Genomic DNA, 27,549 nt, shown 5'->3' with positions numbered 1-27,549 from the left:
AAATGAATTCTTTATCACAATCTACGACCCGGAAAGTGGCTTGACTATGAAGAAGCACTAAAACATATGTTAAAACCAGCTTTAAGAAGCTTGTGGTTAGTGTTTGGCGATCATCAGCAGATCTGATCTATTATTCATTCTTAAACCCAAGAGAAACAATCACAGCAGAGAATGATTGTTATGAACTTTAAATTATGCATCAAAAGTTGTCTCGAAAAAATCCAGCAATAGATATTCACATTGTTTCTTTACGATAATGCTCTACCTCATGCCTTACGCGTTACTGTCTTAAAACTAAACGATTTTGTTTGTTTGTTTTTAATTTCGCGCAAAACTACACGAGGGCTATCTACGCTATCCGTCCCTAATTTAGCAGTGTAAGACTAGAGGGAAGGCAACTCTTGGGCTACTATTTTACCAACGAATAGAGGGATTGACTGTCACATTATAACGTCTCCACGTCTGAAAGGGCTAGCATGTTTGGTGTGACGAGGATTCGAACCTGTGACCCTCATATTACGAGTCGAGTGCCTTAACCACCTGGCCATGCCGAACCTAAAACTAAATGAATTTCAGTATGAAACTTTATCTCATCCACCACATTCAAAAGATTTTTCCATACAGGTTATCACTTTTATAAACATTTGGTCATTTTAGAAGAAGAAAGCGTTTGCAATTCAAAGGTCTATTGAAAGTGCCTTCAAATACTCTGTTGCATCAAATGACATCAAAATCTTTAAAGGCGACATTTATGGTCGCGGGTTCGCGCCCGCGTCGCGCTAAACATGCTCGCCCTCCCAGCCGTGGGGGTGTATAATGTGACGATCAATCCCACTATTCGTTGGTAAAGAGTAGCCCAAGAGTTGGCGGTGGGTGGTGATGACTAGCTGCCTTCCCTCTGGTCTTACACTGCTAAATTAGGGACGGCTAGCACAGATAGCCCTCGAGTAGCTTTGTGCGAAATTCCCAAACAAAAAGCGACATTTATGAACTTACATCTCGTTGATAGAAGTGTATTAAGTCTGAAAGAGCTTATTTTGATTATAAAAATTAAAGAACAAAAATATTTACTTTTTACACATTTTCCATAAAAATCCGACATTTCATGTACAACAGCCTAATAGAAATCATTAAGGCAAATGACCTCTCACTAAACCATGATAATGACCTCTCATCATCAGCCGTATTTGGCAAGGTCAGTTTATCGCTCATACACTTGATCTCTACCAATATCAGGTCACCAGATGATATATGTATATTACACTTCATAATCACTTTAGCTTGTATTTCCTCAACCAAGACCTTATCACTTCTCAATCCTCGAATGGAAAGAAGGAAAGTTTTCGAGCACACCCGATGGTTAATTATTTTAAAAATAATTAATTTTAATCGAAATACCTACCAGTAGTTTGAGTACTGAATATACTTGAAGAAATGAAGAAAATAGGCCAATATTCTGTCGAAACATGTAGTATGTTCTACCATCAACAACACTTGTCTTTACGTTAATAAATCGTTTTTACCTACCTATTATTATATAAGTACAATGTGCTTCCTTACTTAAATATCTGATGTTTTACACAACGTTTTTTTAACAGTTTAAAAGTTACAGTTATGTTTAATGTAGGTAGAAATCGTTTATAGTGGAATAGTTCAATTATCGTTATTAGATTTTCTCCGTTATCATCCAAAGAGCATGCAATCTGACATCTGAATATTAAATATTTATTACCAATGTAGCAATTTATGCAGCATAAAAATCGTACCCAATCGTTCATCTTACAATGTATATTAGGCTTATCTTTATTTGTTTTTTTAAATATGGAAAAAGGAAAATTGATTAATTGAACAGTTGGATTGAACTATTGATAGAAAGTCGATCCTAAAATATCGATTCCGATTCCATGCGTTTAAATTTAAGATTTTCTTCTATTTCTGGAACTCCTATGAGTCGACTTCAACATCAAAATCAATTCTAACTTGTGGAATCGTATACTCAAGTGTAATATACAGGATATCCATAAATAATTCACCCTATTTTAGGCCTTTATAAATTCTTTATTACAGGAACTTACTCAAAACGGTTTGCGGCAATTACTAACATAACTCAAGACATTGTTTATATAAATTATTGTTATATATCTAGCATATCACCATTCATTTCTTACTTAAAGTTAAGTTTGTTATTACCCCAAGTATTGCAACGTACTTAAAACTGCTTTTGTGAAATGACCTAAATATGGTTTGGCAATGATCAAATATTATCTTGTGAAGAAAAGGCTTATGTTTCTGTATATAAGTTTTGTACCATTTAGCTACGTGAAATTCACCTTTAAAGTGTGAATATTCTTGGGAAATTATAAAACATTAAATTTCCAAAACAAACAAAAAGAAAGCTTTCCGAACAAAGCAAGGAGGAACAAGTATGAATTTTTATCGAAGCCTAGATTTTCACTCATAATACGTAGACTTTCTTTTATATTAGAATTTATAATAAAGATATTTCAGTTGTTTATTGTCATAAATCTGTTAAAAATTGAATGAGTGCAATTCCAAAACGTTCATTAAAAATGTTTACAATTGTTGCTGTAGCTATGCTCTTTACTAACAGAATAGTTTCTGGTCCACCAAATGAATCACTTGGTGGATTGTAAGTTATCAGGTTTTCCTACTTGTGTAATACAGTATATTATATATGCACACACACACTGCTGGCCAAAATCTTAAGGCTAATGAACATAAAAAGAATATGCATTTTGCGTTGTCAGACTCAACCACTTATTTGAGGAGAGCTTCGAATGATGAAAATAAGAAAAGGGAAAATAAAAATAAAATAAAAAATTTAGCATTTAATAGGGAAAATGTGAACACTATGAAATTAGCCTAAATACCAGCTCGTCAAAAGTTTAAGACCATACCAAAAAGAAGTCCTAAACAGGGTAGGAAATGCCCAACAAGAGATCTCAGTGGTGAGTTGCACCGCCATCATTTCGAATAACTTCAAACATTCGCTTTGGCATGGTCGATATATGCATTTGCAGAAGGCTGGCTGGAATGTTATTCCAAGTGGTGAAGATGGCTTCACGAAGATCATGCACTGTTTGGAATTGACTTTCATTTCTATAGACTTCCTTTGCCATCCATCCCTAAACATTTTCAGTGGGGTTCAGTTCGGGCGAACACGCTGGATGGTCCAAAAGAATCACATTATTCGCCATGAAAAAGTCCTTTGTCCTGTGGGCATTGTGGATTGCAGCGTTGTCCTGCTGAAAGATCCAGTCATTTCCACACAAGCGAGGGCCTTCAGTCAATAAGGATGCTCTTTCCAGCATGCCAGTGTAGCCAGCTGTTGTTTGACACCTCTGTATAACCTGAAGCTCCATTGTTCCATGGTAGGAGAAAACACCCCAGATCATGATGGAACTTCCTCCAATGTATCGTGTAGAAAATGTCTCCGGTGAGATATCCTTATCGTGCCAGTAACGTTGGAAACCATCTGGACCGTCCAGGTTAATTTTTTTCTCATCAGAGAACAAAACCTTCATCCAATTTTCTACGTCCCATGTTTGGTGCTTCTCAGCAAAGTTTAACCGAGCTGTTTCGTGGTGTGGAAGGAGGCGTGGCCTTTGAAGACGTTTACAGTTTTTAAAGCCTATCTCTCGTAGATGCCGTCTTATTGTTCTTGAGCTGCATTCTGCGACCGTAAGGGCATTAATCTGGTTCTACGATCGGCTAGTGTTTTTCCGAACAACCTGTCGAATCCTCCTGCTCAACGCCGGCGAAATTATCTTGGGCCGACCACATGAAATCTTTGTTCCGTATCCCTCGGGGTCTTTTAAGAAATTTTCAACAGCAGTTTTACTACGCCCAATCTCATTAGCAATGGCATGCTGAGAGAGACCTTGCTTTTGCAGCTCGACAATTCTGCCACGTTCAAACTCTGTCAGCTTTTTAGCCTTTGTCTTGTTTTTACCCAATGTAAAACAGGAGATGTCAGTGGGAAATGTTCACAACGCTTTTGCTTGAACATAAATTACTAAATTTCGTTACGTGTTTACCGATTAATGCTTCATTTCAATATGGTCTTAAGCTTTTGACCAGCTAGTATTTAGGCTAATTTCATAGTGTTCACATTTTCCATATTAAATGCTAAAAAGTTTTTTATTTTTATTTTCCCTTTTCTTATTTTCATCTTTCGAAGCTCTACTCAAATAAGTGGTTGAGTCTAACAACACAAAATGCATATTTTTTCTATATGTTCATTGGCCTCAAGATTTTAACCAGCAGTGTATTTTTTAATTTTTTAACGAGTATTTAATTACATGGACAATCTGCTTTATTGCTTGACTAATATAATTACTATCAAATTTCTTATTACTGTTAACTTATGTATAAATGTTGTAGTGCCACTCAAGAAGAAAATTATAATATGTCTACACACCAATATGTAGCAATAAGCACTATTAAAAATAGTAATTATATGAAAGTCATATATAGTAATAAGCGCTATTAAAAATAGTAATGATATAATAAGTGCTTAATAAATTAAAAACATGTCTGATTTCTCATAATATTTAATTATAAATATAGTAAATAGTAACATTTGTATGCTGATTAGTTTTCCAAAAGTAACATAGGCCTAAACGTGATATCATTTTATTTTATTCAGTTTGTTATAATAATTTTTCATACAGTAAAAAACTTTAACAATAAAAACTTTATGTCATAACGAGTGTGCGTTTTCTTATAGCAAAGCCACATCGGCTGTCTATTGAGTCTACTGATGTCATAAAGAATTCAATAAAAACTAATCAGTTGAACATCAGCAGAATATTTTTATAATATACAGTTAGTACTATTTTTAAAATCTAAGGACAAATTTGAATATTTAAAAAAGTATATTCCTAAGTCATTATGATAATATATCTTCTGTAGATGATCAAAAATGATAATACAGAAAATAAAGTATTATCCGTCGGACGAAAATTTTGATTTGCTCTATCGACACATTTTGCTTCAAAACAACACGTTTGTTCGATACCACTTGTGTCCCAACATATTTACATTCATTTTTTTTCATGGAAAGATGTTTGAAATTTCAAACTACGTGAAATCGATTGAATTGACAACTACTATATCATAATTAAACTGACAGAAAACTTTGGATTTGAATACATGTTGCTTTAATTTTAAAGCTCAATTAATTAAGTAAATTTGCCTTCCATTAAATTTTAAGTTCTACAGCTGACAGTGTAATATGTTATTTGTGGCAAATCAATTCATATTCATTTCTTTGCGGATGGGGGAAAAAGGTACAAAATACGTGAACTTACCAGTGAAACGACACAGGATCAGCTTTTGGTCTGTTGTCACAATTCCATGCGACACCTATTGTCATTTTTACATCAGAACAGACAACAACTTGAAAAGCCTATTTTACATATTAGCAATTGAAACCTGAAAGCATGACACTGGACCGATAAAATGGTCACTTACAACTTTTTGTTACTTTACGAGGAAAGGTAATGCTCAGTCCATTTCAGTTTAAAGGTACTGTATCAACCATGCGTCATTTAGAATGGTGTAGAAAAATTAAAAGTAACTCTTTCAAAATTGTAGGTTTTGGCAGAGTAAAACTGTAGCGAAAGGCGAAAGACCACAAAAGTGGAGGGTACGCTGTGCAAGTCAATTTCTTTTCCTCGTTAATAAGCAATTTCCTTTTCAATATTTTTAAACAGATTCAGGAAAGGTTCTGTCCCGCACATCAACATCTAATTGTTGGATACAACTTGTCTCCAGAACATAAATAACCTTTTTAACAAAACAGTTCGGGTTGTTTCCAAAAGTTATCGATTGAGTTTACAACTACATTATCAGAGTAAAACTAAAAGTATATCTGAATTTTGAACATATTTACCTTATTTACAGGTGAGAATGAAAATAACTAGGCAAGTTTTTAATGTTAACATTACATGAACACCCCAAGAATTTACCAATGATATTATGGGAAAAACACATACAGCAGAAATTAAATAAACTGTTTCTCAATAACGTAATCTACCAGTAATTAGGCACTCTAAAAACATACTTAAGTTAAATACACTATAAGCGCCACAGAAAGCATCAAGGAAGAAATTACATTATTAACGTAAACCAGTTTCTTATTACAGTAGTTAAACAGGCTATTAATGAATTTGAAAACAATATACAAGATATTTTTAAGAAACAAAAAAACATCCACAAAATGAAAGAAATCTAATCACTGACACTGTCTTTTACATAAACAAATATTAGTGTAACTATAACACAACTCTGGAAAATATTAACATGTAAAAATAATCCTAACATAACGACTTGATTAATTTTCAACCCTGGAATAATAATACGTCAAGAAAATTATGTAACGAATTCACCTGCCAGGAAACATTTACAAAATATAGTATATCACTTGTAGAGCCGTTTACGTAGACTTAAGAGAACGTATTCTAAACCTCCAGTTAAAAGAACACCAAAGTCCATGAAAATACGAACAAAAATTATCACAGTTTTCTGACCAGAATGTCTCTACGCTACAACATGAACCTGTCATTAACACAGTAAATTCAGCCTTAATAAAATCAAACAATTCTAGAATAAACAAGTACTTAGGTACGACTCTAAATGTTATTTCCCCTGACTTTTCTAATTTTATCTAATTCTTTCACAAAACTTCCACTTACAGAAATTCATCTAGCTTTTAGTTTATCTATTTAGTTTTAAATACTTTTTCAATTTGCTAGTATCAATCAATATGCAAAAATATAAGTGACCACTGTCGCTTTTATTTATATAAATACACAGTTATACTGTTAGATGTTAATTTAAATACAAATACACTTTTTATCGTCAAGATCCGTGTACCAGTTTAAGTATTCCTTACTAAAAAATCTGTAACTTATAAAAAATATTTGCATTGCTATGAAGTTCCAAAATCGAAAAGATGCCAGAATAAAATAAGCTTTCGCATTGTTAATAAACTTAACAACAACTGGACTCGGAACTATTTGGCGATAGAAGTTCTTCTAAGTGTGTTTCATTATTAAATAGAACATTGTTCTGAACAAACAATGGTGAAATGACCAGCAACTACATAGTTCAGAGTGACATGTGTAAAGAAAGTATCGGATAACTAATCCAGAAAAGTAACTCAGATTAAAAGAACGACGTTTCGAAAGACTTCAGGAATTTCATCTTTTCTACACTACATTTGTATATTAGTCCTTCAAGTTTTTCTATTGAAAGTGTCATTTTAAGCTAGGCGGTAGCTGCCAATTCACTTTTGTTTGTTTCTTGTGAAAACTCTGACTAAATCATATAGTTTATATATAAACGAACTTTCTTCTGAATAAGCTGTTATACTAAAAATATTGAGATGAAATGTAATGCTTTATGAAAAATAAGTATCAAATTTCTCTTCCAGAAATGCTCGCCAAATGTAATATATATATGCAAAATAAATCATAATCTGAAATGTTCCTTGGAAATCTAAAATTTGTGGAATCTACTATTTAGTTGTTAAAAGTTGTTTTTGTATTACTACACCATAACATAATAATTTCATCACTTGACATGAGCAATTTTCTGAGAGCTGATGTTATTAAAATGCATTTCTTTCACTATCCTATGCACTACTCTTAGATTGGATTGATGGTAACTTTATGGACTTATAATACTAAAATTTGGGTTCATTTCCCCTCAATGGTTAGAGCGCAGATAACCTATTACGTAGTTTTGCGCTAGAAAACAACAACAACAGCAACTAAATATGCATGAGTGGTATTTATAAGACACGAGTACAAAATTATATACTAACTATTTATTTCAACAGTGAAGTCAATAAAGGTTTAGCTTTGTGTCTGTACTTGAACTTGATGTTGTAGTCCCTGTCACTTACCCTGTATGTAAGAGAGATAGTCAACGATGCTGTCTTTTAATTTACAGGTACGAAACCACGGCTTAATATTGTGTTTGAAAAACATATTATTGGATAAATATTTCTGGAACATAGAAAATTAATGCAATATAAAATTATTATGTAAAGATTCGCGTTTCATACAAATCTACAAAAGAGGTAAAATTTCAAAAAGATTCTCTATGAAATATTTATAAACTGTAGAATTAAATCCGTTTCTGGATGATACTGTAGATTTTCTAAATGTTTGTCTTTTTGTAGGAGAATTTATCGTATAAGTTTAATAAGAAATACTAAAGAAAAAGTATGACATTAACTATACCACATTTTTATCGTGGGGAAATATTTGAAATTACATATACATATGTATATATATATAAAGTAATGCGACGTAAAGTTTTGTATCTTGCCTTTATTTTAGTTAAATGTTAAAAGTTTAACCTGTTTCGCACTCCACCATATACTAAAGAGAGCTTATATGAAGAGTGAAATTAAGCTTACTTCGTTAAATGCCAAAGTACCAGTTTCATTTAAAAAGGGTCCTGCTCTTCCTGGACCAGATGTAGGAGCACCAATACCGTTCACTAGTGGATCTTTAAGAGTGAAAGTTCTGCCATAAAAAGGTATACCTAAGACTAGTTTACGAGATGGTGCGCCAAGCTCAATCCAGTAATTGACAGAAAACTCCTGTAATAGAAAAAAAAATAGTTATGTACGCGAATGACAGTCTCTTATTAATTAGTCATTATTAGTAATCGAGTGTAGGTGCATTGTCTTTTACTTAAAGCAATAACGGCTTAAAAATTACATAAATAAGTTTGATTTTTTTTTCAGTTTTTCTGTAAATGTTCAACACTCGTTAGTTTGGATACAGACGATTATAATTATTTAAAGTTCAGATGATTTTTTTTTTATGTAGACATATGTACATAATGTGAATGTAATTATTAATCAACGACTCTTGTTTATTTTTTTAAATCACAAACATGCGTTTCCTATGATTTAGTAATCCATATACAACTTTATGACAGTCAAGCTTAAGTCGGACCTAACCAGAAATGGTGTAATAATACTGACAATAGCACATCTGTACTGAGAGGGATATGAGTTTTAATAGATATTGAAATAGATTTATGTTACAGTCAAGTTACAATGCTTCAAAACTAGATATTAACAGCAATGAAACATAGTATTTGATGATGTATGAACAAAATGGTGACTTATGTGAAGATAATGGCATGATATAGCACTTTAACTATCCATTTCATGCATTCACTGACTACCTACAAATAAATAACGAAATAATAAGTTTTATGTTAATATTTGGTATTCACACTCCTACTAGCTTGCATCATTATTTTGAAATATGATTGTCATTACTAAATATTTCATTAGAAAAAGTACTCTTCAAATATTATTATTAATAAAATAATTATACTAGTTTAATACCGATTATTAATAAACATTTGAAATTTCTAATAATATCTGGTAATGCATACTTACGTCAAGTTTTTCATCATATATTAAAATAGTGCTGCCTTATTTTATCTTATATAGAATATGATTACAGTATAATCTAAGAACTTAAGATAAGTATAGATATAAGAAAGAAAGACACAATAACGCTGCGCATATGTGTATCTATCTGTTTATACATACGAGGGCTGTTCAGAAAATACGCGGACTGACGTCATAAAACAAAATGTACTTTATTTAGAAGTTACAGGTCTGGGACCCCTTAAAAGTACTCTCCTCCCCAACGCACACACTTATCCCAACGGTGTTTCCACTTGTTGAAACAGTCCTGGTACGCTTCTTTTGTAATGTCCTCCAGCTCCTTCGTTGCATTTGCCTTAATCTCGGGAATCGTCTCAAATCTTCTTCCTTTCAAGGGTCTTTTGAGTTTGGGTAACAAGAAAAAATCGCAAGGAGCAAGGTCAGGTGAGTAGGGGGGGGGGGAAGAACAGTGATCGAGTGTTTGGCCAAAAACTCACGAGTTCTGAGGCACAAATTTCGCAGTAACGCAGTGCATCTTCGATTTTTCGGTCAAAATCTCGTAACAAGATCCAACTGATATCCCACACTCTTCAGCAAGCTCCCTGACAGTCAGACGTCGATTTGTCCGCACCAGGGTGTTGATTTTGTCGACGTGTGGGTCGTCAGTTGACGTGGAAGGACGTCCAGGACGCTCATCATCTTCAATGGACTGTCGACCATCCTTAAAACGTTCATGCCACTTGAAACATGCCGTACGCTTCATAGCAACATCACCGTAAGCCGTGTTAAGCATAGCAAAAGTTTCAGTCGCAGATTTTCCAAGTTTAACACAAAATTTCACAGCATGTCATTGCTCCTTCAGGTCATTCATTCTGAAATCCACCAAACGAAAAAAATCGCACTTCACTTAAAACCGCGTAGCTAATACACAAATGAAGATATCTGCAATCGGGAAATGGCGTCGTAATCAGCTGATCTGTGCGAACCTAGAGACACCAAGCGGATTCCCCTGGAACCAACTGGAGCCGCGCAATTCAAACAGTCCGCGTATTTTTTGAACAGACCTCGTATGTGAATAAATGTGCGAGTTCATTTAGTATCGTAACACCCGCGTTCAACAGTTATATTGAAATTTCGGATTGTTGAAATATCTAGTTCAAGATAGTGTGTGTTTTTTATCTCTTTTTTCAACCAAAAATACTTGCTTTACTTGAATATAGCTTGTTGATATAAGGGAGACTTGTAGATTTATAATATGATATTATTACTGTTTTTATAAAATAAACATTAACTGCGGTATAAAGCACACAATACATCTTTCAAAACCCACAATATCTTTAGTGTTTTTTATGGTAAATATCTACCATTGACATGAAGAAATCTTAATGAACATAAAACATACTAGCACGTGATCGTTGAAAGAATTCAACAGTAATTTTTCTGAAATAGTTATGAATAAACATGAAACGTGTGGTCAACCCGATTTTCTTAGATCATAGTTTTATGCAATATGATTGTCTAACGGGTCGTTTATAACCGTCCTCTGTCATTCCATGTGTTACTTCAATTTAAAAAATTGTATTGCATTTAATTTTATGCAAAGAAGACTGTATACACTTTGTTCTAGTAAGTGTTTGAGTATTGATGTAATAACCGCATTCACTACAATAAAACACTTATCTTCGCTTAGGAGCTGAAGGGACTTTTTCCACTGGATTCATCCATCACACAAAACTTAAAAAATATTTGTCAACAATGCATTTTATTCAGCCTTCATTACTTAAAATCAAAATCAATACAGTTTTTCTTATTGAAATAACACCATCTCAGTGAAACATTTGGTAATTATTACCGTGTTTTTGTCTACAATCTGGCCAGCCATGGCCAAACGTGTTAAGGCGTGCGACTCGTAATCTGAGGGTCGCAGGTTCGCATCCCCGTCGCGCCAAACATGCTCACCCTTTCAGCCGTGGGGACATTATAATGTGACGGTCAATCCCACTATTCGTTGGTAAAAGAGTAGCCCAAGAGTTGGCAGTGGGTGATGATGACTAGCTGCCTTCCCTCTAGTCTTACACTGCCAAATTAGGGACGGCTAGCATAGATAGCCCTCGAGTAGCTTCGTGCGAATTTCAAAAACAAACAAACAAACTTATCAAACTTATCTGAACTTTAGAATTTACTCTTTCAATTCATACATTAACAATAATATCAGATCATACCTTAACAATAATATCAGATCATACATTAACAATAATATCAGATCATACATTAACAGTAATATCAGATCATACCTTAACAATAATATCAGTTCATACATTAACAACAATATCAGATCATACATTAACAATAATATCAGATCATACATTAACAATAATATCAGTTCATACATTAACAATAATATCAGATCATACCTTAACAACAATATCAGATCATACATTAACAGTAATATCATATCATACATTAACAATAATATCAGATCATACATTAACAATAATATCAGTTCATACATTAACAATAATATCAGATCATACATTAACAATAATATCAGATCATACATTAACAGTAATATCAGTTCATACATTAACAATAATATCAGATCATACATTAACAATAATATCAGATCATACATTAACAATAATATCAGTTCATACATTAACAATAATATCAGATCATACATTAACAATAATATCAGATCATACATTAACAGTAATATCAGATCATACATTAACAGTAATATCAGATCATACATTAACAATAATATCAGATCATACATTAACAGTAATATCAGATCATACATTAACAATAATATCAGATCATACATTAACAGTAATATCAGATCATACATTAACAATAATATCAGATCATACATTAACAATAATATCAGATCATACATTAACAGTAATATCAGATCATACATTAACAATAATATCAGATCATACATTAACAATAATATCAGATCATACATTAACAATAATATCAGATCATACATTAACAATAATATCAGATCATACATTAACAATAATATCAGATCATACATTAACAATAATATCATACATTAACAGTAATATCAGATCATACATTAACAATAATATCAGATCATACATTAACAGTAATATCAGATCATACATTAACAGTAATATCAGATCATACATTAACAATAATATCAGATCATACATTAACAATAATATCAGATCATACATTAACAATAATATCAGATCATACATTAACAATAATATCAGTTCATACATTAACAATAATATCAGATCATACATTAACAATAATATCAGATCATACATTAACAACATAATATCAGATCATACATTAACAATAATATCAGATCATACATTAACAATAATATCAGATCATACATTAACAATAATATCAGATCATACATTAACAATAATATCAGATCATACATTAACAATAATATCAGATCATACATTAACAATAATATCAGATCATACATTAACAAATATCATATCAGATCATCATAATATCAGATCATACATTAACAATAATATCAGATCATACATTAACAATAATATCAGATCATACATTAACAATAATATCAGATCATACATTAACAATAATATCAGATCATACATTAACAATAATATCAGATCATACATTAACAATAATATCAGATCATACATTAACAATAATATCAGATCATACATTAACAATAATATCAGATCATACATTAACAATAATATCAGATCATACATTAACAATAATATCAGATCATACATTAACAATAATATCAGATCATACATTAACAATAATATCAGATCATACATTAACAATAATATCAGTTCATACATTAACAATAATATCAGATCATACATTAACAATAATATCAGATCATACATTAACAATAATATCAGATCATACATTAACAATAATATCAGATCATACATTAACAATAATATCAGATCATACATTAACAGTAATATCAGATCATACATTAACAATAATATCAGATCATACATTAACAATAATATCAGATCATACATTAACAATAATATCAGATCATACATTAACAATAATATCAGATCATACATTAACAATAATATCAGATCATACATTAACAGATAATATCAGATCATACATTAACAATAATATCAGATCATACATTAACAGTAATATCAGATCATACATTAACAATAATATCAGATCATACATTAACAATAATATCAGATCATACATTAACAATAATATCAGATCATACATTAACAATAATATCAGTTCATACATTAACAATAATATCAGATCATACATTAACAATAATATCAGATCATACATTAACAATAATATCAGATCATACATTAACAATAATATCAGATCATACATTAACAATAATATCAGATCATACATTAACAATAATATCAGATCATACATTAACAATAATATCAGATCATACATTAACATTAACAATAATATCAGATCATACATTAACAATAATATCAGTTCATACATTAACAATAATATCAGATCATACATTAACAGTAATATCAGATCATACATTAACAGTAATATCAGATCATACATTAACAATAATATCAGATCATACATTAACAATAATATCAGATCATACATTAACAGTAATATCAGATCATACATTAACAATAATATCAGATCATACATTAACAATAATATCAGATCATACATTAACAGTAATATCAGATCATACATTAACAATAATATCAGATCATACATTAACAATAATATCAGATCATACATTAACAATAATATCAGATCATACATTAACAGTAATATCAGATCATACATTAACAATAATATCAGATCATACATTAACAATAATATCAGATCATACATTAACATAATATCAGATCATACATTAACAGTGATATCAGATCATACATTAACAGTGATATCAGATCATACATTAACAATAATATCAGATCATACATTAACAATAATATCAGATCATACCTTAACAATAATATCAGATCATACATTAACAGTAATATCAGATCATACATTAACAATAATATCAGATCATACATTAACAATAATATCAGATCATACATTAACAGTAATATCAGATCATACATTAACAATAATATCAGATCATACATTAACAATAATATCAGATCATACCTTAACAATAATATCAGATCATACATTAACATACCACTCTGTGACATCCTGATAGCTAAAAAAAACAATATATAGAATTTCATAGTAGTTTAAATAGTCTCTATAATATCATATAATATTGAAAAAAGTAACAATACTGTATCATATACGCTTGTTGTTAAACAATATAACATAAAAAACCATTGAAGGTATGCAGTGTTATGAAAGGACAGACACTATTTTTTTAGATGTACAGGTAAATCACGTTATAACGCAATCGTTGGGATACACGAAATTCAATTGCATTAAACGTGGGGCCGCGTTATGTCGGGGTACCAACAGAAAACACAAAGTTGCATAAAGTATTGTAATGACATGTAAAATATCTCAGAAATCTTATGTTTATTCTCAATTCCAACTCATTCCTGGCTACGAGCAAATCCTAATATGGTTCTTGGCTGCAGAACGCGTATACTGTCAACATCTTGACTGGCTTTCAAGCCATCAAGGACAAAGTTCAAGGTGTTACATTGCTTCAGTGATTGACCTCGTAAGGTAGAGCTGAAAAGTCGTCATTGTCGTCTGCTTTGGTAAACTCTAAATCTGGTGCTGTTTCTTTTTGCGTGATCACGCTATGAACAATCTCTTCACCAGGCACGTGCTCACAGGCTGAGCAATCGTCATGTGCAGACAGCCAGTAGAAGATGTCACAGCGGTTATCATTGTACTTATACAAAAGTGTCAAAATTCGTTAATTTAGTGATAGAAAATTGAGAGCCAAAGATTGACCGCGTTATTTCCAAATTCGTGCTATGCGGGAATGTGTGTTAACGGGGTTGTACCGTATCAGACAATTTGGTTCCTGTTGAAAAAAAAAGCTTCTGTGATATTCCGAAGAACGTGGTAAACAGATAAGAAATGTGCAGTTAATCCAGTGCCTGGGATCATAGCATATATGCAATACTATTGTCCAATAAGTGTGGTATCAACATAATGAGTGTATCTATAATAAAAGAGCACTCAACTTTCCTAAGTAGCCTGCTGTAGAGATTGTTTTCGATAAGGGCACCCATCGCAAAAAACTAAAACGTTTTGCCAACGATAAAGTCTCCTTTTCTTAAAAACAAAGGCAATGCAGTTTCCCTTCTTGATATAACACTACCTCATTAAATTTCCCAGAAATGTTTGCTTTGCTTTTGTCTGCAACTCAAAATGAATGAACTTTTAAAAGTCTTTATCAAACAATTAAAACAATATAAGTAACAAAATGTTAATTAGCTTTATCACTATGGGATAAGTGAGCCTAGAAAACTAAGTTTTTATATCTAAGACTAAAGTGAAGACACAATGGGAAATCACATAGTGTGAGCACAAGTGCATAACGTTGCTCATGAAAGAAGAAATAAGCACTGATATATTGTTTAGACAGAGTACTCATGATGAGTAAACTGGAATGAACGGCAACTGTCTGTTGTAGAAAACACAAACTTCTTTGTTGTTATACCATCGGACTTAAAATAAATTATAAACAAAACTTTTTAATTGACATAACATTAAATTAAAAACCAACAAATATATTTTGTTCATTTTGACTATCAAGATTTTTGAGTTTACTCTTTCAGTACACAGACTAATAATAATATTTTTACGTAAAAAATTTTCTCAATCCAAACGAGCCGTTTTTACATATATATTTCTCTACAAGTTGGGTTTTCTCGACATCACTGATTAATAATAATATCAGATAATACCTTAACAAACCACTCTATAACATTCCATAATAGTTTCAGAAACACTTCTATAACATCTAATGCAAAAACACACTATAGCATTTTATAATAGTTTAAAAAATTGAATAACTTCTACAGCAGTTAAAACATTCTAATAGTTAAAGAAAAATAGTACATAGAATTTCATAGTAGTTTGAATACTCTCTATAACATCGTATAGTATTGAAGAAAAAACAAACACTGTATAACATCCCCAAATAGATAAATTACTGTATAATATTCCATAATCGTATTGCTAAGCAACGTAACATAACAGCCATTGAAGGTATGCAGAGTTGTAACAGGACAGACACTGATTTTTTTATATATATTATGACAGGACACGACACTAGTTTTTAAATATATTAGATTTTTTTCACACATATGATTCATACATATATGGTAAACGTCTAACATACGTAAAAGTCAGTGTCTGTCGTTTCGAAAAGCTGTGTTCCAAAGCGTCTTTTATACTATGTTGCTTAGCAACCAAAGTATAACCTGATATTGCTATTATTCTAAGTACTGAAATATGTAGAGAGTGAAAATGATTCTTTAGTTTAGTGTTTCTATTGAGTAAAGGTTTTTTTTTATTTCTTTTAACATCGGTGATATAACAACAAAGTTGTTTCATTCAGAAATTATTCAGGTAGAAAACTGGATTCATATTTTTTTCTTTCAAGAGAAAGTTTATGCACTTGGGCCTAAGTTATGTGTTTCACCGTTACATCTTCACTTTAAGCCTAATTAGATAAAAAGTAGTTCATTGGCTTTGCTTAACGCATCATAATAAAGTTAATTAGCATTTACTTATTTGTATTTTTATAGTTGTTTGATGAAGACTTCTAAGAGATATATGATCTTGATTGTTGTTACGTATTATTTCGGACGAGTTTCCGATTTATTATGTTATGTATTACAATTTTAAAGAACTTGAAATTTTAATTCTAATTTGAAAGTCAATTGAATGTTGATATGCATCCAGTTTACGATATTTGCCAACAATACTGTTACAAACAACTTTCTTTCTTAACATAAATATATTTTAATACACAAACAACAATAGAATTTATAATTACGGTTATTACAAATAATGATTTATATACAAAAGTTTTACAAACTTACTAACAACATTGAGTCTTCTATCTGGTCCGGAACTGAATATTTTATTGACGTTTAACAATGAGCGAATTCATTCTTTGTTGATGCGTGGCTCAGCGGTATGTCTGCGGACTTACAACGCTAAAATCCAGGTTTCGATACCCGTGGTGGGCAGAGCAATAATAGCTCATTGTGTAGCTTTGTGCTTAATTCAACAACAACTACACAGGTACACTTCACGGAACTAACTAGCTTCTTTACACGTGCGTTTTTTATTTGCTGAAGTTGTACAATGTTTTCATAAAAATACTAACGACCGAAGTTAAACTGTTTATAATATTCGAAATCTACAAACGTTTCCGTTAAGATATTTGTATTCTATTCCGTTTAATAAACGTTCATTACAGTTACAGCTTCTGAGTGTAATAGTAAACTAACTATACCTAAACAAAAATGTGACGGTCAATCCCACTATTCGATAGTAAAAGAGTAACCCAAGAGTTGGCGGTGGGTGATGATGACTAGCTGCCTTCCCTCTAGTCTTGCACTATTAAACTAGGGACGGCTAGCATAGATAACCCTCGTGTAGCTTTAGTGAAATACACACATTTCCGTTATTAACACAAATATACTTTAATAAAGAGGCACTAATATAACTTATGATAACTGGTATTACACACAATTGTTGCAAATTATGATTTCTATTAAAAAAAAGTTTTACAAACGTACCCGCAATACTGAGTCTTCTATTTGGTTTATGAAGGAATATTTCATCAATGGTTCACAACGAGCGAATTAATTCTCTGTCGATACACAGGTAGACTTCACATAACGAGAACTAATTAGCTTCTTCACATGTGAGTTTTTCCGCTAAAATTACACAATGTCTTCATAGAAGTACTAACGTCCGAAGTTAATTCATTGAAGTTAAATTGTTTGTATTTTTCACAATCCAGAAACGTTCCTGGTCAAATTTCGGTAGTTTTTTGATTAATAAGCATTTTTGGCAATTATAGTTTCCGAGGCTTATAATATGCTGATTGTACCCGCCTTCAATATTTTATTACTTCCTCTTGGCACGTCGGTTTGTGTCTTTTAAGGCAGCGATTTCCAAACTTTTCCAACCAGGAATCGGTTATTTTTGTAATTTTTCATGAGGTCTGGCCTTCTCAAATACCTAATTAGATAATCCACTAAGACATGACTCAGCCGCAACATCAAGCTCGAAGCAATACTTCTATCAATAAATCATCGATTATAGAATATACATCTGTTTTATAGTACTACTATGTCAAAAGAAATAAAAGAAATTATACTTCATTGCTATTTAATCTTTACATTAACTTTATATTTATTAATGCTCTTTTAAGAAGTAATTTAACTTACGAAAAGAATTATGCTGTTTTTCATCTCACAGCAATTTTAAATCAGGAGGGAAAGAAGTCAGTTTGATCTTCAAATCAAAACAGTGGCATTGACCATCACAATATAACACCTCTATGGCTAAAAGAGCGAGCATGTTTGGCGTAACGTGGATTCAAACCCTTGACCCTCAGATTATTTAACATATTTGGTAAATTTAGCACATTTGGAATAAAATTCCTAAAACTTTGGTGTTAAAGAATAGATTAACTTGAATAAACATATGGTCCTTTTATGTGAGACAAAATCCCTTATTTGATCTCACTTACAAACAAGGGAAGATCTGCTTGGACTCAGCAGGGTACGTGTCTAGCTAACATGTGGTTTAAATTTACGGAATTTCACAAAAATCTTAAGGTTATCAACACCGTAAAACTTAATCTTGGTCTCTCTAAATTACACTAAGTAAGAACACTGTAATTCCTGAGGGACTAAAGGTATGAAAGCAAGTGTCAATTTGTGATTTCTATAGTTTCGTAACCTTAAGTACAAACTTTCACTTTTTCTTCCTGTTACATTAGCTTAATTTAGGCGATGAGAAATCCAAGTTAGATGAAATGAAAATTTAAATTATAATGTATTTGACAATGTTAATTTTATTGTCATATATTTATACTAACTGATTTAATTACACTTTTCTTTAATATACAACAACGGCTTCATTAAAGTATAAAAGTTACCGTTGATAGTAAAAGGGTCGAAATTAGTTGTTTTTTTTATTTTTTTTTAGTTTTGTAGAGAATGGCGTTTTTTTCACGGACTGGTACCGAGTCGCAGACCACACTTTGGGAAACGCTGCTTTAAGGCAAGATTCTCTAAAGTTCAACAATATTCGAAAAAACTCTAATGTTTTCGTAAAATAATATTAAATCCATTACAAATGTTTTGAGAGCGAAACTGAAAAGATATTTATTGATATCTTAATTTAATGTCTGCGTTGACAAAAAAGTTTGATTTATTTATTTTTAACTTTGGTGACATAACAGCCAAATAATTTCATTGACAAATTATTTACCTTTAAACTTGACTTAATGCGCTATTTTAGTTCGTGAAAAACTTTATGCACTTGGGTCTATATAATGTCATTCCATACTACAACATCACTTTAGGATTATTTACAAACAAGTAGTGCATTATGGTCACTTATCGTATTATTGTAAAGTTAATAAACATTTAATATATATTTTGCAGCTGTTTTCTGATGGCTTTTATTTCATCTTTGGTTTTAAGTTATAAACAAAATTAAAGTATAAATTATCAAGGATTTCAATAAAGTGGTTTCAGGTAAAGCTTACACTACATTTCGATTTTGTATTAGTATTAGGATTAATGCTATTTAATAAGTTATATTGTTAATATGTGTATGTGTTGTGAAAGTGTTAAATGTCTATAAAGCAAAGTTTAAAAAAATCGATTTATTAATTTATGTCCAAAATTATTAAAAAGGTTTGTTTTGGAATTTCTTAACGACATTAACATTTGAAATATCACATTAATTATAAATAAAATGCCTGACAGAGGCGTCGGAACCCCGTTTTGCAACATCTTCCTACATCACTATAGGATTATAACAATATGATCAAAAACAATAAAACAGTTCATAAAAGAAAACCTTCAATTAATTGGGAGACAAAGTACTATGAACGATACGACAAAGTCAAAAATAACTTACCAAAAGTTAGGATAACTGAAATGTATGCTTAAAATTTTATTCCTGTTGAATTCGAGTTTATAAACCAAACAATAATACAAAAGTAATGAAATGTTCTTTTTGTTTTTAGAATTTATTGATTAGGAATAATAATAGGAAAATTAATTACTTACAACATTTAGAAACAATCTATTGTCTGTAGCAATAGTTGAGGTATGTAGTGGCGAATTGAAGCTGGTAGTCCAGCCCCGTGAGTCAGAGTAATCATACGACATTAAATTTATAAAATCCACGTAACTGAAAGAAAGCAAGACTATTAAAACATGAGCATTTACTTTCATGGCAAAGTATCTAATTTCGACATCACCAACCGTTGTTCACCGGTGAACATTTTCAGTAAAAAATCTATTAAAGTGATCCACAAGTTATTTTATAAAATTTCCTACCTGTGTAATTTATAACAACATTTTATAAGCTCGTTTTTTAAAATAAAATCTGTAATCTAAATAAATTGTAATTATTCGAGTTTATGTATTAAATAAACAGTAAAAAATTAATATCGAGATTCAATAAAATGGTTAAAAGCACGATGTTAGATAATTGTACATTTAAAATATAAAGCAAAAACGATTACCGTAAAACAAGTAAATCACATATTTTTCAGCAGCAATTTTTTCATTTATTCACTCGAAAGTTTAACATTATATTTACTTGTGTTTGTTGTTGTTGGTATATAGTATTTAATGAAAATAAATAATTTTTTGCTAAACATTTATTTAGCACATATCGAATTTCGCAAACCACAAGTTTATTTTAAACTGTTGTTGTATAACTTAATGTAACACCAGCACAATGTTTTAGAATTAAACCATATTTTGTATTTTGTTCTGAAAATAAACTAATTATTTCTGTACTTTTGTGAAATGCAATTGGTATTTTGTTGGTAATTAATTTAATAATAATTGAAAACACTCCAAATACCAAATATTTTTATTTTACCTTACAAGAGCGGGAATGTCGTAAGAAACATCAATGGTAGATTTGATTGCTGAAACAGCGACTGATAGGAGTAATCCATATTTGTTCAGTTCTTGTCTTAATCCCTGGAAACATATAACTGATCAGTTACTGTTTACTTCTCGTCTTACAACTTTCGTTTGTAACTTTATATATGCTTATGTTTGTCTGCTTTTAGTTTTTTCAACAGTATATAACACCATAACCAAATGACAGTAACATGCTTTTAGCCTGTTTTTGTCATTGAGAGACTTTAACTGTCAGTTGTTTTGTGTGTCAATTTAAGCTTCTCAGAATGAGATTATAAACATCTGTACTTGGAATACAAGAAAATAATCCGAGCCTTGTAACCACGAGACAATATTTCTACTATTATAGATATGTGAATATCACACAATATCCAAAACTACAGAACTCCCCGAGTCGAGGAGAAAAACATTTTTTTTTAATCACTCACTCTTACTTTTAAAAGACGGACGAAGTTTTGTTTATCCCCTGGAGTTCCGCCTCTCTGTCCAGGAAACTCCCAGTCAATATCCACACCATCAAATCCGTACTTGAGTACAAACTGTACAATGTTTTTAACAAACTTGCGTCGTCTCCACTTCCAGGCTGACATTTTCGAGAATTTTAGTGATCCATCAACATAGCCGCCGACTGCTATTAAAGTTTTTAAGCTCTCGCTTTTGTTCTTCAGGTTGTTAAATCGCTTAAGATTTTCTATAAGAAAAGTGCAAATAAAAACCAATTGGCATCACATGAATATACTGGTCCTTTCAGTTCCAAATAACAGTTGTTAAATTGAAGAAAAAACTGTAATGAATTAAAATTAATCATGAATAAATAAGCATGACAAACTAAAAAAACAATATCATAATTTTACTCCAATAGTCTTTAAACAGTTACTCTTATTGGACATGAATATCCTTTCATATTGAAGGCTAATAAGCAAGCCTTTGAGAATTCATAATTTATATAAATATTTCAAAACTACTTAAATGCAAACACAATGAAATTAATTGGGTGTCAATGTAGGGGCCGGAGTAAGACTAAAGGTGAAACTTGTAGTTTATCCATTTAATACTTGTTTGTACAGAGAAGATGCAGGCTTGGGCAGTATGCCAGATAGCAGATTTTGAGTCTAAGATTTGCGTGCGATGCCTCTAAGCATTTAAACTTTCAACTGTAGTGCGTTCAAGGAGCAATTCTTTATCTCCTTATTCGATTCAAAGCCAATCTAGCAGGAAGCGCTGGTGAATGATTGTGTGACGGATTTACAATTATATATTTATTTCAATATCTATGTTTGTTTCGTTAAATATATATTTAGAAATGCATGTATAACTATTAAATGTGTACTGCGAAATTCCCGCCTATTTACTAAGTATGTAGAAGATTCTCGAGTGTAAGAATCAACAATATATATGTGTATTTAAATACCGCATTGTTTTCTTAGTTAAGAGTTTTAGAAACTTTCCTCTGAAGGTTGTAAACCAACGGAATACGCCAAGAGACAGTTTATATTGTTAGTTTGCTACAGTTAGCATACTATAAATCTCGGAAGCTATAACTGGTCGCGAGTTCGAATCCCCGTTACAAGAAGCATGCTCGCCCTTTCAGTCGTGGGGGCGTTATAATATGACAGTCAATCCCACTATTCGTTGGTAAAACAGTAGCCCACGAGTTGACGGTGAGTGGTGATGACTAGCTGCTTTCCCTCTAGTCTTACATTACTAAATTATGGACGGCTAGCGCAGATAGCCCTCGTGCAGCTTTGCGCTAAATTAAAAAACAAACAAACAAATAAGCTATAGCTGGAAACTAGAGATACTTGACCATGAACGTTTATAGATCTCAAACATTACAAACCGCTTAACTTCAGCTGATTAACATCGGACATTAATATTTTTTATCGAAGATTTTATATAACTTAAGCGGTAAAAAACTAGAGCTAGGTAGTGACATGTTAAGAGAGCTGTTCCTATACCAACTTAGAATTAATACGCTCGTCGTGAGCAATCGATGAGATATCGAGGAAGTTCCAGTACAGATAGAAAAAAACTTAAAAAAGAAAGAAAATTGCGTGTATCAATCTTGTTACGTACCGACATTTAATTAACTTTTAAATTCAAATTACAATTTAACTCAGTTTGTGGCATTTTTAAATTGTAATGTGTGACATAATAAACTGAAGGTTTGTCCGAGATTAATTTGTAAATTTGAAGAAGATTCTCGAGTGTAAGAATCAAAAATATATATTTTACATTATTGCCAAATGGACTTTCGAGAATTTTGCCTAAAAATTATAAATTGACGCTCCAAGAAATTTAATAGAATATTGTTTGGTCGCTACAGTCAGTATACTATAAACTTTGGAAGCTAAAATGGTGATAAATGCTTGTTAATTGGGAAACTACAGATATTTGAACAGGAACGTTTACAGGCTGCGAACGCTACAAACTTCAGTGAATTAACTTGGGATGTTAGTATTTCTACGAAGCCATCGCATAACTTCAACATAAAAAACAACAACTGACGTGTGAAGAATAGAGCTAGCTAAAATTTCCGTCAAGTTAAGTGTATCAGTGTATTAACCAAATTAATTCAAGTTAAGTGTATCAGTGTATTAACCAGATTAATTTACTCTCGTAGTTCGGTTTCTTTTGAATTTCGCTCAAAGCCACAGGAGGTCTCTTCTGCGCTAGTCATCCCTAATCTAGTAGTGTAAGACTAGAGGGAAGGCAGCTAGTCATCACTACCCACCGCCAACTCTTGGGTTACTCTTTTACCAACGAATAGTGGGATTGACTTTCACATTATAAGGCCCCCACTACTGAAAGGGCGAGCATGTTTGGTGTAACGGGGATTAGAACCCTTTGATTACGAGTCAAGGTGCCTTAACCACCTGGCCATTCCGGGCTACTTGTCGTGAACCTGGACCGTTGATAAAATATTCAGTTCTAAACCAAATAGAAGACAAAATATTGTTTGAGAGTTTGTAAAATATTTGTATATAACTAATTATTTGTAATAACTCCTTCTAATAACCTTTATTACAAATTTATTTTTATATTAAAATACATTCGTGTTAAGAAAGAAAATTGTGTGCATCAATCTTGTTCGTAGATATGTTAAATATGATATATATTAACATATTATTAACTTGATATATATTAACATATTATTAACTTGAAATATATTAACATATTATTAACTTGAAATATATTAACATATTATTAACTTCATATATATTAACATATTATTAACTTCTAAATTTACATTAAAGTTTTCGGCTATTTGAAATCTTATTACCTAGTGTACGTCACATAATAAATGGGAGACTCGTCTGAGATAAATTATAATAAGTAAAACCCAACAAATCCGCAAATGGTAGCCTTTACTCATGAGAAGACATGAGACAGAGAAGTCTAAAGGTTAGGACTTGGTTTGCAGTGGCCATTTATAACTGCTAATTCTGACATCACTGGCTAGAAGGTGTTGTTGAACCATCAATCTTAAATTTGTTAGAACATTTACAAAAGGTAATGTGTGTGAGATAAGCACAAATACAGTAAAATTTGTAAGTACGAGCAAGCCGAATTTTGCTGCTTAAGCATGTTTAAGTCTTTGTTCCTTTACAACTTTATTAATTCTACTTCCGTTTGTGACAGTGTTTATGAACATGATATGCATTCTATTTTGCGGATTTTAATTGAGATAACATAATCTTATCAATTGGAATATCTTTTAAATGGTTTAAAATGAAATACTACGTTTTATTATATTTTAAGTTAAGACGATCAACTTTACATTGTTATTTGTTACAGACAATAGAACGAGAAGACGTCTTGCCCATTTACACTCTGAGGGTGAACATTATGAAGGTCAAATTACATGCCCATCGACAGGTGACAACATAGTTACACTTCCAGAATGAATCATATCTATTCAAACTCATATAGTTGGAACATTTCATGCAAATTGCTCAGATTTATTAGCAAAACGTGATGTTTTTGTAGGCTATAATATTTTGAATGTCTGTATATATGTGGCTGTATACCCAGTAAGATAATGATTGTATTCAGTGTGTTCACTTCTCTGACTTTTTTGGTAAAAGTCCTATATATACCTACTAGAAAAATGTCCTAGCTTTACGCATTTCACTTACATAAACACTCTAGCAACAGTCTACTTTCATTGAAATGAATATGCTTGTATGATAAGATGTATAATTATTTCTCAATATACATATTTTCTGCTATAGAATTATGGTGCTGAAAATGAAGAAAGATTCAAGGTTAAATGGCTACAGGCAGAGAATGGAGTGAAATATTCAGAACGCCAGCTATAGAATGTTACTGGTTCCATATTTTAAAACGTCTATCACAGAATGTGGTTATGCGATAGGTGTGTAATGAAGAAATACATAAAATTAGACCGTACACAATCTCAAACCTGAAGCAAGCCTAGTTAGGGTAAAGTGGGGTTAAAAAGTTTCATGAAAATGTTGATGAAGTTAATGAGAGAAAGACAAAGGAGGATGGTGACGCAAAACTTGATGAGTGTGTGTGGGAGGGGAATTTGACCTACTTTAGAGTAAGGAAGTGATAGCGTGGATCTGGTCTTAAGATCATTTATCATTACGATGGGGTCTTATTGGATTCTTTTTTACGCTTTGAAATAAAATGAGACTCATTGATTTAATATGAATGGTTCCCCGTTGGTACAGCGGTAAGCCTACGGATTTAAAACGCTAAAATCGGGGGCTCGATCCCCCTCGGTGGACTCGGCAGATAGCCTGATATGGCTTTGCTATAAGAAAACACACACAATATGAACAATTTGAGTGGAGAAAGCTCAGATTATATTGATAAAATATGATGTGATATAATTTAATAAACATATGATGATATAACCTGGCAAGAAACAAATAACAGCTAGAAGCCTGTTGTTTACACTGCTGACCTAGAAACGTTTCTCTAAGTAAGGTGGCGGTCGTACTGGGACGCTTGCGATTGTTAAACGAATGACTTTGTGCACTCTAGTTTATATTTATCTATGTAGAAAAAATAGCCCAGAGATGGCGATAGATTATGCTGAACGGTTTCCTTCTCTGTGATCAGCAAGTCGAAATTAGGGACAGCAGCAAACACCTTTGTAGGTTTAATATAAAACATTGTCTGTAGCATACAGGTTGAGCCAAAATTGTGTATAAACACTTTAAATGGCCATATTTTGTAGACAGCATCATTAATCTGAATTAAATGAAGTTCATTTTACAGCTACAATCTACACTTAAATCTACAGAAAGATGTTAATTTGCCAGAGATTAGTGTGTGGATGAGACTGTCCTATCATGGGATAATCTGACTTTACAGATTCAATCACACTGTTATCGGGCAGAGCTATCTTGGAATTATGCAGTTCGCGCAATAAGAAACATGTTTTCGTCTTCATTGATCTACTTTCAACAGGATGATACACCTCCACATTTTCATTATAGTGCTCGTGTCTATCCAGATACTGAATTTAAAGAAAGGTGGATAAGTCGCAGGGAGGATGCTCTTGAACACCTCCCAAGTTTTCAGACTTTTTGCATGGGGGTGCCTTAAAGATAAAGTGTACAGTTGTAAACCATAACTTCTCGGTGATTATACAGAGGAAACAGGTAAAACAACCATATGTCGAGCTGTTGAGAAACGTTCATGTATCTGTATTGGTGGCATACATTTTGAACATCTGACGTAACTTCTGTATTGTATCATATTTACATGTGTCTAATGTATTAGGAACAGGTTTTGGTTCATATTTACTCAATAAACTTTCTGAGATGGAATATATCAAAGTGTTTGTACATAACTTTGACTTACTATGTATGTTTGATACTGGAAAAACATTTTGTTATTTTGAAGTTATTTCACTAAATACGCATTCGATTTTAACAATAGTAGTGTCGGACATATCTTATAAAACATATACCAGTCACTTCTTTTGTTAAAAAATGGATTAGAAATTTTGATATTAAACATTTATTTAAT

At 31.6% G+C, this 27,549-nt stretch overlaps 1 protein-coding gene across 1 annotated transcript in view; it reads right to left on the bottom strand.

Annotated features, from left to right (window-relative positions):
• LOC143245457 (chitinase-3-like protein 1) overlaps positions 1 to 27,549 on the bottom strand; it is a 45,732-nt gene that overhangs the window by 9,630 nt on the left and 8,553 nt on the right. Inside the window, exons 3-6 of the mRNA XM_076491820.1 lie at positions 21,975 to 22,231; positions 21,494 to 21,597; positions 20,668 to 20,791; positions 8,453 to 8,638 (exon numbers count right to left, since the gene is read on the bottom strand). Of these exons, the coding sequence (XP_076347935.1) occupies positions 8,453 to 8,638; positions 20,668 to 20,791; positions 21,494 to 21,597; positions 21,975 to 22,231 (671 nt within the window). The remainder of the gene's footprint in view (positions 1 to 8,452; positions 8,639 to 20,667; positions 20,792 to 21,493; positions 21,598 to 21,974; positions 22,232 to 27,549) is intronic.

The sequence above is a fragment of the Tachypleus tridentatus genome, chromosome 2 (genome assembly GCF_004210375.1).
Source record: "Tachypleus tridentatus isolate NWPU-2018 chromosome 2, ASM421037v1, whole genome shotgun sequence".
NCBI lineage: Eukaryota > Metazoa > Arthropoda > Merostomata > Xiphosura > Limulidae > Tachypleus > Tachypleus tridentatus.
This window is presented reverse-complemented; position numbering and strand designations above follow the sequence as displayed.